At 42.8% G+C, this 14,829-nt stretch overlaps 1 protein-coding gene across 11 annotated transcripts in view; it reads left to right on the top strand.

The window, feature by feature from the left end:
* Positions 1-9,462, top strand: part of Dzank1 (double zinc ribbon and ankyrin repeat domains 1) — a 47,043-nt gene extending 37,581 nt beyond the window's left edge. For 3 of the 11 annotated variants that reach the window (XM_031372105.1, XM_031372104.1, XM_031372110.1), the window contains 7 exons: positions 483-557; positions 1,550-1,646; positions 2,070-2,170; positions 4,732-4,854; positions 5,282-5,409; positions 8,219-8,293; positions 9,092-9,462. In XM_031372105.1, the coding sequence (XP_031227965.1) occupies positions 483-557; positions 1,550-1,646; positions 2,070-2,170; positions 4,732-4,854; positions 5,282-5,409; positions 8,219-8,293; positions 9,092-9,260 (768 nt within the window). In that variant the 3' untranslated portion in view covers positions 9,261-9,462. The remainder of the gene's footprint in view (positions 1-482; positions 558-1,549; positions 1,647-2,069; positions 2,171-4,731; positions 4,855-5,281; positions 5,410-8,218; positions 8,294-9,091) is intronic. The other 8 variants (XM_031372108.1, XM_031372111.1, XM_031372107.1 and 5 more) reach the window with 5 other exon arrangements.
* Positions 9,463-14,829: the final 5,367 nt, after the last annotated feature.

Here is a 14,829-nt window from a genome sequence, read left to right as displayed (position 1 = left end):
CATCACAAACTCAAAAAAACTTTACCATCTAATCTTCAAAAACATTAGCCGCCCCTGTTTAAGTTTGTTCCACAGCTTACAGAGAAAGCCGCTTACTTGTGAGCTCCGTTATTGCACACAGCTGCCTCCCCACTCTTTCACTAGGATACCTTTTCAAACATGATGCCTTAGCATGTTTGAAAACATGTGGTTGACTGAAGGAAGTCTGTTGTAGACAATATAAATTTGGATCTTGTTTCTGTATTCAGTCTGAGAGTCTGTGTCCTTGATTGAAGTATGTCACTCATTTATAATTAGGATTACAGATCAGTTGGTTTGGGGTATACTATTTTATTCTTTATTTCTAGTTTATTCCCTTTGTGTCTCTATTTGACCTTCTTCTATGGTAAATATCTTATTAAATATAGAGTTTGATATCTCAGAATTCCTACATATTGAGTCCCACACCACAATTAAGAATGTTCTTAAATGTCTTCTTAAAGCTTATCTCTGCTACTGTCCATGAGGATGGCTATGAAGTTAGCATCAGGCTGAACTATATTCAAGTCTCAAACAAGGTATGTAATCCTTTACAAGTTATTCATGATCTGATTGTACTGGTGAATTCTGGCATACAGTTTACATAAATGCCTTCATATAATGACTAGAAAGGAAGGTTTCAATTAGTAGGAAACTTGATGTCTTAGAGCTTTATTGCTGTGAAGAGCCACCATGACCATGGCCACAGCAACTATTATGAAGGAGAACTTTTTATTGTGGCTGGTGTATAGTTCAGAGATTTAGTCCACTATTATCATGACGGGAAGCATGGTGACCTGCATGCAGACATAATACTGGAGAAGGAGCTAAGAGTTCTATATCAGGATCCATAGGCAGCAGGAAGTGACTGCCACACTCGGTGTGGCTTGAGCATCTGAGACCTCAAAGCCTGTGCCCAGAGACCACTTCCTCCAACAAGGCCATACCTACTCAAAAAAGGCCACATCTCCTTTAATTGTGCCCCTCCCTGTGGTCCTATGTGGGTCATTCAAAGCACCACACGTGACTTTCACAAGGAATCCCATAGGATTATATAAATACTTGTGCTCACCATCGAAGAGGCCGGTTGTCTGGCACAGAAGGATTTGGTAGGAACCAGACTACCAGTTGACTTCACCCTTGCTCTGGAATTTCCCTGAGCCATCTCAGAACTCATTGAAGCAATTATGTCTGGGATACATCAAACTTGGAAAAAGACTAGCAAAAATGTTTACCGTTTTTATATAAAATAAACCAGTTGGAAGGCTGATGCAGAGGGATAGCCAGGAAAAGTCAGACCCATCTGGGACAACTTTGTGAGACACTGTCTCAAAACTACAAGTAGACTGTACCCTGGGAATATAACGTAGTAGCAGACTGGTTGGTCCTGTGCAGGAGGTTCCAGGCCTCAGGCCTGTGCAGAGGCAGGCAGTGTCCCTCCTGAGGAGCAGGCCAGCAGTGACCATTCTCTCTCTTGAGACATGGCAGCACCATCATTAGTAATGCTTGAAATGTGTTCTTCATTGGCCAGAGCCTGTACTTCAACAAGTCGATGAATCTCAGTGACCACTTTCTGAGCAGTGTCACCGAAGGTGGGAACGGGCTGTATGGCAGCAGGTCCAGCTTGAGTGAGTTCTACCCTTCTGTGAGCGTTCAGTAATTAGCCAAGGACAACTGGGCAAGGATCGATGAGATTTGTCTAAAATCTGAAGCCAACTCACAAAGCTTAACATGTTTCAGGCAGTTTATTCCTCTGGCTTCTCTGGAGTTGGGATGTGACTTTTAAAGTCCTTCACGGGGCTTGGGAAGTGTACTTGCTTTAGCTGGAGAGGGTGTACATGTGCTTTTTAACCTAAAAATTAAAATCCCTTCTTTTCCCTCCCTCACTCATTTTCCAGTTCCTGCATGGGGGTGGTTAATGGTCCTTCCTGCCAGATTTAATAAAAAAATTTCTAGAAAATCCATTTTTATCCTTGTGACTTTTGAGGGGGCCTCCTTGCATGTGGGAAATAAGGCAAGGTCATTTGGTCTCCAAATCTTTGTCATTTCAGTGAGTGCCTATAGCCAGAGCATCTCAGACACCCCTGAAGGAATCAAGAAGATGAAGAATCTCAAGGCCAAAAGCTTCCTTGTAAGCCCAGAGCCACTCACAGTAGGTGACCTTCTTGGTCTCTGTAGCTCCTTTGCAGCCCGCCGCTTTGATATTTATTTGGACATTTTGTAATGGAATGCTTTCTCATTTTCTCCACCTCTTAAATAACTGTATCATTTATTTTGTGGAGGCATAATTCTTTAAATTTTCTCAGAATGGTAAATTAGAACTATTTTAAACTAGTCTCATCAGTTTCCTGGGTCATCTGTTTTTTCTGGGGTCAGTTCTGAGTGCTCATCTATGTCTGTTTTGCGTTTGGTTTGGCTAACTACATGAAGACCCTTCATTGTCTAATCACTGAATAAATGAAGGGCTAGTTGGATCAGTACTGGTGCCTGGCCTGGGCTGTCCAGTGTAAATGCTGAGCATGAACAGGTGTATGAGTTGAAGTCCCTGTGTAGGTGGGTAGTTATAGATGCTTTCATTTGCTCCTGTTCTACTGATGTGAAGATATATCATGAAGAAGGCAACTTAGAAAGAGTTTAATTGGGGGCTTGCTTAAAGTTTCAGAGGGCTAATCCATTATCAGCCTGGCAGGAAGCATGGTGGCATGCAGACAGACATTGGCCATTAGCTGAGAGCTACATCCTGAGAACTACATCTGACCCACAGGCAGAGAGGGAGAACTGGACCTGGCATGGACTTTTAAAACCTAAAAGTACACTCCCAGTGACACACTCACTTAAACAAGGCCACACCTCCTAACCCTTCCCAAACAGTTCCACGGACTGGGGACCTAGCATTTAAACACATGAGCCTATGGGGACCATTCATTCAAACCACAACAGTGGGAATCCACAGAATTACTAGGCAAGAGGTAGGAGGAGCATTAGGGTCTCCTGGACTGCCAGTGTAGAAGGTCTTTCCTCTGGTGGCAAGGGTGTTAATGGTGTGATGTGCTCCTGTATGTTTGCTTGGCTTTCATCTACTTTGTCTTGGGAATCCCTCAAACTCACTAGTTCATTGACAGGGGGCATTGCTTCAGGATTTCCTAAAGCTTTAGGGTTTTTTTTCTTTAAATATATACCATAAGTATACCCAAAGGGAGCTTTGGAGAAAGTGTGAAGAAGGTGCCCCAACTGCCTTCCCCAGCTTGCCTGTCACTGGCCCTCAGTGGCTGCAGCATGGAGAACCATGAGGAGCAGCAAGCCAGATATGGAGATGGGCATGTGTAGTGCATCCTTCCTCCCTGGGGTCGCCCAGGCTCTTGGGCTTCCACAGTGGGCGTGCACCAGCCACCGTGCTTGCACCTCAACTGCTCTGAAGGCAGGGACTGTGTTTTTTGTTGTTTTGTTTGGCGTTTGTTTGTTTGCTTTTGCATGTGGCTCCTGTAGCATGGGCCTCACAAGCACGAGAAAATCTGAGAAACATTGTGATTGTTTATGGTTGTTTGTGCTCTCCACCTTCCCTGAATTTGAAATAGTAACTGGAAGTATAGAGTTCCTTAAATTAGCAGCTTATCACTTTAGAGCCCACACCTCCTTAGCCTGTGTGTGACTCAGATCTGAGGCCGTGTGCCTTTACTTCTTATCTGCACTTCCCAGCTCCAGCTATGTAGTGATTATTTTGAGTATACTCAGATGGGCCCCAGAGCTCATGAAGCTGACATTCTCATACATGTCCCCATAAGGTACAGAATTCATAGTGACTGGGGACCATACCTAAGATCCACGCTGGGGTTTCTCTGATTTGGATACAGTACCTTGTTCTAAGAAAGTCACCAGTGAAGTGGTGTGGCAAATGAGGGGATAATGTAGCCTGAACCCCATATCTTCTGAAAGGCTTAGCAACCCAGGAAGGCAGGGGGATTAGGTTTTGTCAACACTTTTACAAAGAGCAGGATACAGTGACAGAAGAATACTAAAATCAGTGTGTTTTTTTTTTTTTTTGAGGGGGGGGCTGCATTTCCTTTAGGCTTTTAGTATTTGAAATCCTTTATTTATAAAAAACGATGTTAAAGACATATAACAGTAAATTTCATAGCATTTGAAAACATAAAGGAAACTCTTCATAAGTCTATGGACAAATGAAAGTATTTTTTCTAAGAGATAGGCTTTGTTGGTTCTATTTCTGAGATGTGCTTGTGATCTGTCACAGTGGCCTGGCCTTGAGCACCTTAGTAAGCCTGCAGAGTAGATTCCTAGGTTTCACCCAAGAAATATTCATTCCAAAGCGAGCAAAGTTTCTGAGGTTTGCTGAGGTCTCTCATAAGCCTCCTTGCCCTTGATTGTATAAAACAATGTCAACGCAGTGTCCTTACCCAAGCCACGCTTGGGAGCTGAGCACAGGTTACACATGTTACAGTTACACAGAGATGTCAGTACTACTGCATATGGAAGACTGTGGACACCCAAAAAAACGCTCAAGAGAAACACACACCCACACACCCACACACACTCCCTCTTTCAACACTCACCCATCCACGTGGTTCAACAGTGAATGTGGCTGCTAAGCTGGGAGAGGGAGGGGTCTGGGGGATTGTGCCTTGAATGTTGGGGCTGGGACTCTGCAACACAGATGGGCAAAGAAGATGAAGATGACCACATTCTGTCATCCTGCAGCCTGAAAACAAACTCCTGCTGGAGGAAGTTGGCTCCACAGGGAAAGGAAGGCTGTCTGTGCTGGAACAGCTGCTGGATGAAGTGAGTGCCATCAGAGCGGGCCTCTCTGCAGAGATCAGCCTGGTTTGTGCCTGCTGCCTGTTAACTAAACTCCGTATGCAAATGGGGTAGATGACTTAGTGAAGCGCTTTTCACTCATTGTTACTCTGCCAATTTTTATAGCAAAGAATCATGAAGGCAAGCACATGTGAATCCAAGTAATGTCCATGAGGCTAGATAGAATCCCTGCTCTTTGGCCACATTTACCTTCAGCCTGCTTTCCTACCATGAAAAGGTGGCTCCTCCTGATGTTGGGAGAAGTCTTACACATCTGGGGTCTTGTTCATTATAACTATGATCCTAAGATTCCTCATTCTCCTTTCCTGTGACCTATACTCAACTCAACGCCATCATCCCATTCTAGGACATTTGTTGTTCATGGTGGGATGGCAGATGGGCAATGTTGAATTCAGGGTTTTATGGCAAGTTTGTCCTTTTCCATGACCCACAGGGAGCAGACCCTAACTGCTGTGATAGTCAAGGTCGACCTGCTGTTATTGTGGCTGTTGTGAATAAACACTATGAAGCCATTCCAGTTCTCGCTCAGAGAGGAGCAGACATCGACCAGCAGTGGGGACCGTAAGTGAAATATTGAAAGGACAATAGAGTACCCTGTTGTGACTAGGTATAGCTCACAGGGTTCTGTTGCAGTAGCATCAGTCCATACAAGTGCCCTGTTCAGCAGGAACCACTTAGAACTGCTTTACTCTATTTCAGCCTTAGCAAGAGGCCGAATAGGGTATTTTCCAAAGCCAGTGTTTTAATTACTTTGTTATTCCTGTGGTTAAAAAGCCCTGATAGAAACAACTTATGGGAGAAAGGGCATAATTGGGCTTACAATCCTGGGAGGATGTAGTCCAAGCTGGTAGCGGGCAGGGAAGGTATGATGGCAGGAGCAGGGGGCTCTCTGGTCATGTTGGATCCACACTCAGGAACAGGAAGTGGGGCAGGGCTGTACAATATCAAGATACACCCCACTGACCTTCCATAGAAAATCCCTACCTCCTAAAGGTTCTACAGCCTTCTAGAACAATGCCTCAGAGAACATTTCTTTAAATAACAACACTGAGTTAAAAAAAAAATTAAATAGTCAATTGGGTTGTCTAACTTATTAGGCTTTATAAATGGCAATGCATTAATTTTTACCTTTTTGGGTATTTTTATGTAGAAATGGCCAACCTAAAACTTGCTAATGTTGGCTAATCTGGCCTTGAACTTGTAGTCCTTCTGCCTCTGCTTCCTGGGTGCTGGGATTATAGGTGTGTGTCACCATATCCAACATGAACTTGTCTGAATCCAGCAAATCTTTAACTCCTGGGATAGTGAACAAAGTTTTTGTCATGATCCAAACTGTTAAGAACTTTACCAAGTAAAACGAGACTTCCTGAAAATACATCCATGAATTTAATGCAGAAAGAAGGCACTGCATCGCTGCCTGCAGGTGCCAGCACCACCGTTGGGGAGCTGGCACGTGGGTTTGCCAGTGATCTCTTGGCTCCTTAGATTTCCCCATCTGATGTTGAAGAGGTCCCGTGTGTCCAACCTCAGAACCACCTTGACTCACAACCCAGTCCCTAACTGTGGTTCTTTGTTTGCTTCCAAATTTGGAGGATCCTGGAGTATATATCATTTATGACAAGGTGACACAGTAGAAATGTCTGAGGATGCTGCGGGCATCCTCTTGCTTCCTGGATTCTTAAACAGACAAGTTCAAGGCCTGGTTTGGTGAGATGTGTTGTTGGGTATTTCCGGCTACCATGGAGAGGGGGAGAAAAATTCCCATAGCTTTGCTTCTGTTATCTGTTTCAGTTTCTCTTGTGTTTTTATTCAAAACATATTCTTTATGACTACCATTCATTTTGGTTTTCTTATTCCTTCAAATTAACTATATGTGCTTATAAAATATGTCACTACGTCTGTTGGTACACACCTGCAGTCTCAGTACTTAGGAGGCCGAAACAGGACCACCACGGGTTTGAGGCTTGTCAGGTCTACAATAACAAGAGCCTGTCTCAAAACACAGGAGTTCCATGTTTTTTTTCCGAGAGCATTTTTATATTTCCCATAAGACACATGTTTGAGAAGATCCTGCTCCCTTTCAGTTTTATTTTATAGCAGAATATTTGATATACATTATAAAACTTTGTTGACTTTCTTGAGTTTTCTGAAGGTTTATATTCACCATGCTACCAACCCCTTCATTTTCCACACCTTTGCCTCATTTTCTTGATCATGAAATGATGCTGTTTGTGGTGGGGTGGGGGAGTAAATACGGTCTCACTGTATAGCCCTGGCTGGCCTTGAATTCACAAAGATTCACCTGCCTCTGCATCCTGAGTACTGGGATCCAAGGTGTGCACTGCTGTGCCCAGAGATGCTATTTGCTTTATAATATACTTTATATAATCCAAACAAACTTTTCATAGCACTTAAGCATAATACCTTGTGCCTGATACACAAGTCACCTTTTGAATGATTCTTCAGTCAAATGAGTTCTGGATTCATGAACAATCAAACTAAGAGTCTGAAACTAAGCTGTACATAGAACAACTTGCCATTTTAATGTGCTCTTCCTTGGTTTCCTTACATACTTTGTCAACACTCCACGGTGACACAGATGCACGTGTGATTCCATCTGACTGGTGAAACAGTGCCATTGCAGGTCTGCTAAGCCCCAGGACTGAGACTGTGCCCGTCCATTTGACTACACAGTGTAATAGTTCCACTCCCACTGTATTATCAAGGTTGCCCTGAGCATCAGGGTTTAACTTACATGGAGAGAAGACTTTTAGGGAAGAAAGCCAGACTGAGTGCCACTCTTGCAAATCAAACACAGATTCCTTCTTCCTTTTTAATAGTTGCCAGTAAAGGAAAGTAGACTTGCCCCCGAGAGTAAAATGCTTTTAAATCTAACTCAAATATATTCATCTAAAAAGTTTAGACCTGAGCCGAGCATAGTCGAACATGTCTTTGATCCCAGCATTTGGGAGGCAGAGGCAGGTGTATCTCTGTGAGTTCAAGGCCAGCCAAGTCTACAAAGCAAGTTCCAAGACAGCCAGAATACATAGTGAATCCTATCTAGAAAAAAACAAACAAACAAACAAAAAAGAGTTTAGACCTTTCAGCAGGCCTTTGCCCTGCAGCTGAGCTCAGTAGACCCAGGGAACCACGTCCCGTTCCCGCCATCCTTCCACTCTCGGGCATCAGCCAGAGATCTGGCTTCTCTGTAGCAGAGAGGCTTGGCAAGTTATTCCTTAGTGAACCAGAATTAGGGCCAGTAAGATAATTCAGCAGGTACCTCTCACCAAACCTGAGGACCCATGTTTAATCCCTTCCCATTGTCCTGATAATGCTAAAGATTTACCCAGAACATTTTTCCCACAAATAGGTTCAGAAATACAGCTCTTCACGAAGCAACTCTACTTGGCCTGGAAGGAAGGGAGAGCATCGCCACTTTACTGGGGTATGTTCAGAAAAACTGAGGGTACCAGTGACATCTCTATTGACATTCAGCGGTGTCAGAACAGCCCTACCTTCTGAACTGTTACCCCTAGCAATGAAGGCCACTATTGCACAGTGAATGTTACCCTCATTGAACATGGTTATAGGACTTTGATGCAGTTGGGACACATGACTAGGGCAGGCAATTGAATATTTTAAATCACACAGCCCTTTGAAAGGTCTCAAGGTTGTGTAAAAAGTATGATTATCATGTTCATATGTATATATTAATTAATGCTGGAAATTAACACAGCAGAATCATGCCTTAACCAGCTTTTCTCCCATAGAACCACATAGAGACCTTTTAATATCTCAAACCCTTAGTTATGCCTTAGCTGGGCAAACTCTCAACCAGCTCATCTAAGTTAACCCGACCACCTAACCCCATCCAGCCACATGGCTAGCTGTACCATCCAGGCCTGTGAGCATGTCTGTCTCCTCCCAAGTTTCCTGGCGACATGAAAGGGCTTTTTCTCCTTCTTCTTCCTAGAATTCCTTTCTGCCTCCCAGGAAGTCCCACCTTCCACTTTCCTGCCCAGCTAATTGGCCATCAGATTTTTATTAAAGCCAATCGGAGAATGTCATAGGCAGGTGAAGGAAGACAGAGACCCTTTTTCACATAGTGTACCCTAACAAGGTAGAGTCACTCTGAGAGTTGAAGCCTTGGTGTCCTCTTAGGGACCTTTATGGGGTACATTGGTCTCTAGGCAAGGAAAGGTCAAGCTCTGAGGGTCATACGCCTTCTCTGCTTCCTTCACAGGTGCAATGCAAACACCCAAAAGAAGAACACCAGAGGCCAGACAGCATATGACATCGCTCTGGAGATGGGGGATGACCTCACCTCATCACTCTTTGCCACTAAGTTCACTAAAGGTCTGACGGACCAACTTTCTCCACCTGGGAACAACCACACCCTAAGTGACAGTTAGGTCTGAGGGATTCAGGAGGCTGCAAAGAGGCTACCCCACTATAGCTCTTCTTATTGTTGAAATGTGTATTTAAGTGTGAGAATTAGGGTTGACAAGAACTCGTAAGTGTGTGTGTGTGTGTATGTGTGTGTGTGTGTGTGTGTGTGTGTGTGTGTGAGAGAGAGAGAGAGAGAGAGAGAGAGAGAGAGAGAGAGAGAGAGGAGAGGAGAGGGAAGAGAGGAGAAAGATTGTGTGTGCATGAGAGAGGGGGAGAGAGGAAAGAGAATGTGTGTAAGTGTGGTATGTGTGTGTGTGTGTGTGTGGTGTGTGTGTATGTGTATGTGTGTGAGAGAGAGAGAGAGGAAGAGAGAGGGGAGAGAGAGAGGAGATTGAACCTAAGGCCTTGCAAGTGTTATACCACTGAGCTATATTCCTAGCTCTCTTTATTTTGAAATAAGATCTCATAAAGTTGCTCAAGCTGGCCTTGAACTCACCCTGTAGCATAGACAGGCCTTGAACAACGTGGGATCTTCCTGCTGCAGCCTCCTAAGTAGCTGAGATTATAGGTTGGGACAAACCGACCCAGTTTGTTTTTAAAGTTGGTATAACTACCCAATACCACATATACCTTAGTGTATGGTAAAATTAATGTCTTGTGTTTTATTTTCTGTTTTGTTGTTTTGCTTTTCTTTTTTTATGAGACTATATAGACATGGCTGGCCTAGAATTTGCTATGTAGACTAGACTTGCTTTAAACTCATAGAGGTCTGTCTCTGCCTCCCAAATGCTAGCATTAAAAGCATGTGCCACCATGTCCAGATTTTTTTAATATCTTATTGATAATTTTGAAATTTGGTTTTTAATTTTTGTTTTTCTTTATTGTTGTTTTTGAGACGGAGTCTCATGTGTCTTGTCCTTGAACTTGTTATGTAGTTGAGGATGACCTTGAACTTGTGATCCTGCTGCTTCCACCTTCTAAGTTCTGGGATTACAGACTTGTACCACCACATTGGATTTTATGTGGTACAGGGGATTGAACCCAGGGCCTCATGCATGCTAGCCAAATACTCTACCAACTGAACTACATTCCCAGCCTGGTTATTAATTTATCTTTCCATAGATAATAATTACTTGTGGCTTAAAGCCAAAAGGTATAAAGTACTATATAATAAAGTTCTTCTCATCCAGGTTCTTCAACCACTGCTTCATCCGTAGAGTCAGTCAGTCATGTCTCTGTAGAGGTGGTACAACATTATATAATCACATATGTATGTGTACACAAGGAGTATAACATAAAAATATATAGCTCATATATATCCTCCCCTATAATATAGCTTAATTAAATAATTTGTAAGAATTCATAGCAGAATGGCTATGTCCTTTCCTTAGTAGAAAACAGACAGTGTATCTGAAATGTCTCTTCCCAGAATTCAGAACTGGATGACCCTGTCATGTGCTCCCTCAAACTGGACTCAGTCCATCTCTGGGCTCTTCTCCCTCCTCCCAGCAGTATTCCCTATCTGGTGGTGACCCCTCACCCACAGCAGACAGATGGCTGAAAACAATTCTATTTGGATGAGAGCATTACAGACTGGCTCTTTCTTTCCTACAAAGGATCACAGAAATATGTTCCTAGGAATGGGTTTAATATTGATGAAACTTAGATTCTGCTAAATCTGCTGAAAGCAAGACCACACTTACTCAGCATGACATTGTGTTTCTTAATGGCTGTTCCTCTTCCCCCCAACTCATGTCCTCACCCTTGATGTGATGTTCAGTACATCCATTAGGATAGAGAGCCACTGTCTATAAGAGACCTGGGAGGTCTCTTCTACAGATATGTGGACATCTGGTTACTGCTCTCAGATGCTTCTGGGACTACAGTTTTACATGTGTTTTGTTTTCTACCATCTAGCAAAAAGTCTAGCTCTCAGGCCCCTCCTTTGGAGAACATTCCACGTTGTACGAGAAACACATTGTTCATGGGCCTCCAGCAGCTATAGCTCTCCCTTTAATTTACAGAATAGTACATGTGAGTCCACTTGGAGACAAGGGGTAAATGCCATCTTGCCTGCCTCTCTGTGTAATGGGTGACACAGTTGGTCACAATCAGTGGCCCAATTTTAGTTATGATCCCACATTCCTCAGAGCTACTTTTTCCAGAAGTCACTCTAGAAATCCTTGACCAATTTGAACCCCAAATAATCTGCCTGTGTATCTGTTCTGTGTATTTCCCTTGAAAACCATGGAACTATTCCCACACAGATACACATACTGGCACACTCATGGAGTTGGCATAAAACAATCTTAGATACAGCACTGGGGAAGCGCAGACAGAAAGTGTTGAGAGAAGACAGAGAAATCAGACCAGCTAAAGATGATGGAATGTTATGGTAATGGCATCAATACGGTTCTTAGTGCATACAAAAGAGGGTATGTAGGCCAAATGATAAGTCCAGTCGAGCAGAGAGAGGCTGGGTGACCATGGTGGAGGCATTGACAGGATGGATGGTCATCTAAAGGATGGACTTGCATGGTTCAAGGGAGGGGCATCTGATTAGCAGAATAGCTCTCCAGACTGTTGTCAGTCTACGGCATTAGTGGATTTAGAGGACTGGTGAGTTCTTAACTGATTGATGGTGACAGCTCAACTAAAGGGACACTCTATACAGCCTATGCTGTTTGATGTTAGGTAAATTCATCATGAAGTCCACTGGCTTATGCTGGAAGACAGTTTGACCTCATTCCCTGCATAACGTACCTGAAGGCCTCAATAAACTTCACAGGTTGATCCCCTTGTAATCCTCCAGAGTCCCCGTCTTTAGCAAAGTTGAATTTGTAAGATTGAGACAAAAATGGTATTCTCCAGCAAGTACGCTGTCTCCTGTGACTGATAAGCAAAGCTCTCCATTGTTTTTAATCTGTTACCATTTTGGCCTAGTCTGGATCTTTCTATCTTGTCTCTGCATCTATTGTAAGAGCCCAGGAGGAGCTATAGATTTTCTTGGTGGCATTTTTGTCAGGATGCAGTCTATAGGTTTGAATTAAGTTCAGGTTACCCAAAATGTTAAGCCAAAATGGATCATCAAGTCTGAGAGTCTGAAAGCTGCCTAGACAGTTCAGCTTTGAACAGAGGCCTTCTACATATTCTAGATTCATTGAATGCAAATCTTTTTAAAGTGTAGGCAGCACTTAGGCCAGCTCATGCACCATGTCCCATTAGGACCCTGTTAGGAATGAGGCTGCAACCTTCCTGCCTACCAGAGACATCCATGTGGCAGACAGCAAAGAGCATATTCTCAAGGTTAACGTCTGTAAACAGGATTTTTGGTTGTGTCTAATATTGGGAAATAACAGTCTAAGTAGTCTATTTCTCTTCAGTAAGCTTCTTCAGTCATGTGACCACATGGGTTATCTCTGTGTTATGTTCCAGACTGCCAAAGTCCTGAAGGTGCCTTTTTATTTTAAACTGGTTTGATCACTGAGTTGAGCTATGAGAAATAGGTGAGGATAGAGGAGTCCCGAGAATAAACCTTTAAGAAATGTGGGCTGGTGAGATGTCTTTTAGTGGTTGAAGGTGTGTCTTTGAAGAGGCTTGTGGAGATCTCCTCATTCTCTTTTGCTTCCTGGTGATGAAGTGAATGATTTTGTTCTGGTATGATGTAGTGCCTCGCCACAGGCTCAAAGGCATGGAACCAAATGATCATGGACTGGAAACTTCAAAACTGTGAGCCAACACAAAACTTTTTGTTTGTAAGTTGATTATCTACAGTATTGTGTTATAGTGATGAAAAGCTGACTAGTACAATGCTGTGCCTGCATGCTTACACACCCAACCTCCATGCCTGAGGCTGTAAGTCTTATGTTTAATTATAGCTCCTGGCCCAAGGTGGGTTCTTAGGAAATACTTGTGAAAAATCACTTCATGGTTTTTTGAATGGTCAATGTGCCTAAAGGATAGCTTTGCAAAATAGATATCTCAGCTATTAAATTTGGAAAACATTTATTTTCTGATATAAGGTTGTACTGAAAATGAACATGCATACGCTAGCAAATTTCTAAGGTGAATCAATATCTTGGTTGTATCGGCTTATGTGACGTGAGAAGAGTAATGTTCGTGTAGGTTTTGCCTCCTGGACATATGTATAGTTGAGATGCACATTCAGATCTCAGCAGAATGATCAACTGTGCTTAATACTGTGTTCATCCTGTGCAGACAAGTGATTGTTTCATAAAACATTTCATTCTTATAGCACTATAAGAATCTAAAACAGCAGAAAATTTAAATAAAGTAAAAACTGCTGAAGTACACATTCTTAGAATATCCGTTTCCTCAAGGTTTCTGTGCATGTCAATACTCAGCAGAGTGATTAATGGTTTATCCTGTGCAAACAAGTGATTGTTTCATAAAACATTTCATGTGTGTTATAAGAATCTAAAACAGCAGAAAATTCAAATAAAGTAAAAACTGCTGAACTATACGTTCTCAGAGTGTCCATTTTCTCAAGGTTTCTGTGCATGGACTATTTCAAAATAACTAGTTAGTTTTGTTAAATTGTATCTATTTCCAGGACTGGAGAGATGGCTCAGCAGTTAAGAGCACCCATCTGCTCTTCAATTCCCAGCAACCACTTGGTGGCTCACAACTATCTGTAATGGGATCCAATGCCCTCTTCTGGTGTCTGAAGAGAGCAATGGTGTACTCACATACATTAAAAAATAAATAAATAAATAAGGCTGGAGCGAGCAGGGAGAAGCGCATGGGAACAGAAAAAAATAATATCATCTCCTTATAAAATTATGGTTTTAAAAAGGTGGGGGCGGGGTTTCACACTCCTGTAGTGCTCACAGAGACTATAAGAGGGTATCAGACACTGTATGTGTCTTAGTTTCATTTCTGGTTGCTGTGTTAAAAATATCCTGACAAAGCCAACTTAGCTTATATGTGCAAGAGTTTGAGGGAATGGGTCATGTCACATCCATAATCAGGAACAAAGAGCAGGGAATGCCTGCAAACTAGTGTTCAACTCTATGTTGTCCACTCTTCTATAGTCCAGGATCCCCTACTTAGGGAATAGTGCACCCAAAGTGGTTTGGTATTCCTACCTCAAATTAACATAATCTAGTAAATTGCCACCCACCCCACCCCCCGCAATGCATGCCCACAGTACAACCTGATGTAGATCTTCTATATTCTATATTCTGTCAGGCTAAAAGTTAGAATTATTATACCAAGAAATTATGTTATCGCTGTTTTTAAAAAGGATTGCATCACCTGCTTCTTCTATGTACTTCTCTTCTTAAAACCGGGCTGGTGAGATGGCTCAGTGGGTAGTAAGAGCACTGACTGCTCTTCCGAAGGTCCTGAGTTCAGATCCCAGCAACCACATGGTGGCTCACAACCACCCGTAATGAGATCTGATGCCCTCTTCTGGTGCGTCTGAAGACAGCTACAGTGAATTATGCCGGAGGGAGTGGGGCCAGAGCGAGTAGGGCCATCCTGAATTCAATTCCCAGCAGACACACACATGAGGGCTCACAGCCATCTGTACAGGTACAATGTACTCATACACATAAAATAAATAAATAA

This window comes from Mastomys coucha, unplaced genomic scaffold, assembly GCF_008632895.1.
Source record: "Mastomys coucha isolate ucsf_1 unplaced genomic scaffold, UCSF_Mcou_1 pScaffold15, whole genome shotgun sequence".
Classification (NCBI taxonomy): Eukaryota; Metazoa; Chordata; class Mammalia; order Rodentia; family Muridae; genus Mastomys; species Mastomys coucha.
Note: the sequence above shows the minus strand (reverse complement) of the source record. Positions and strands in the feature narration are given on the sequence as shown.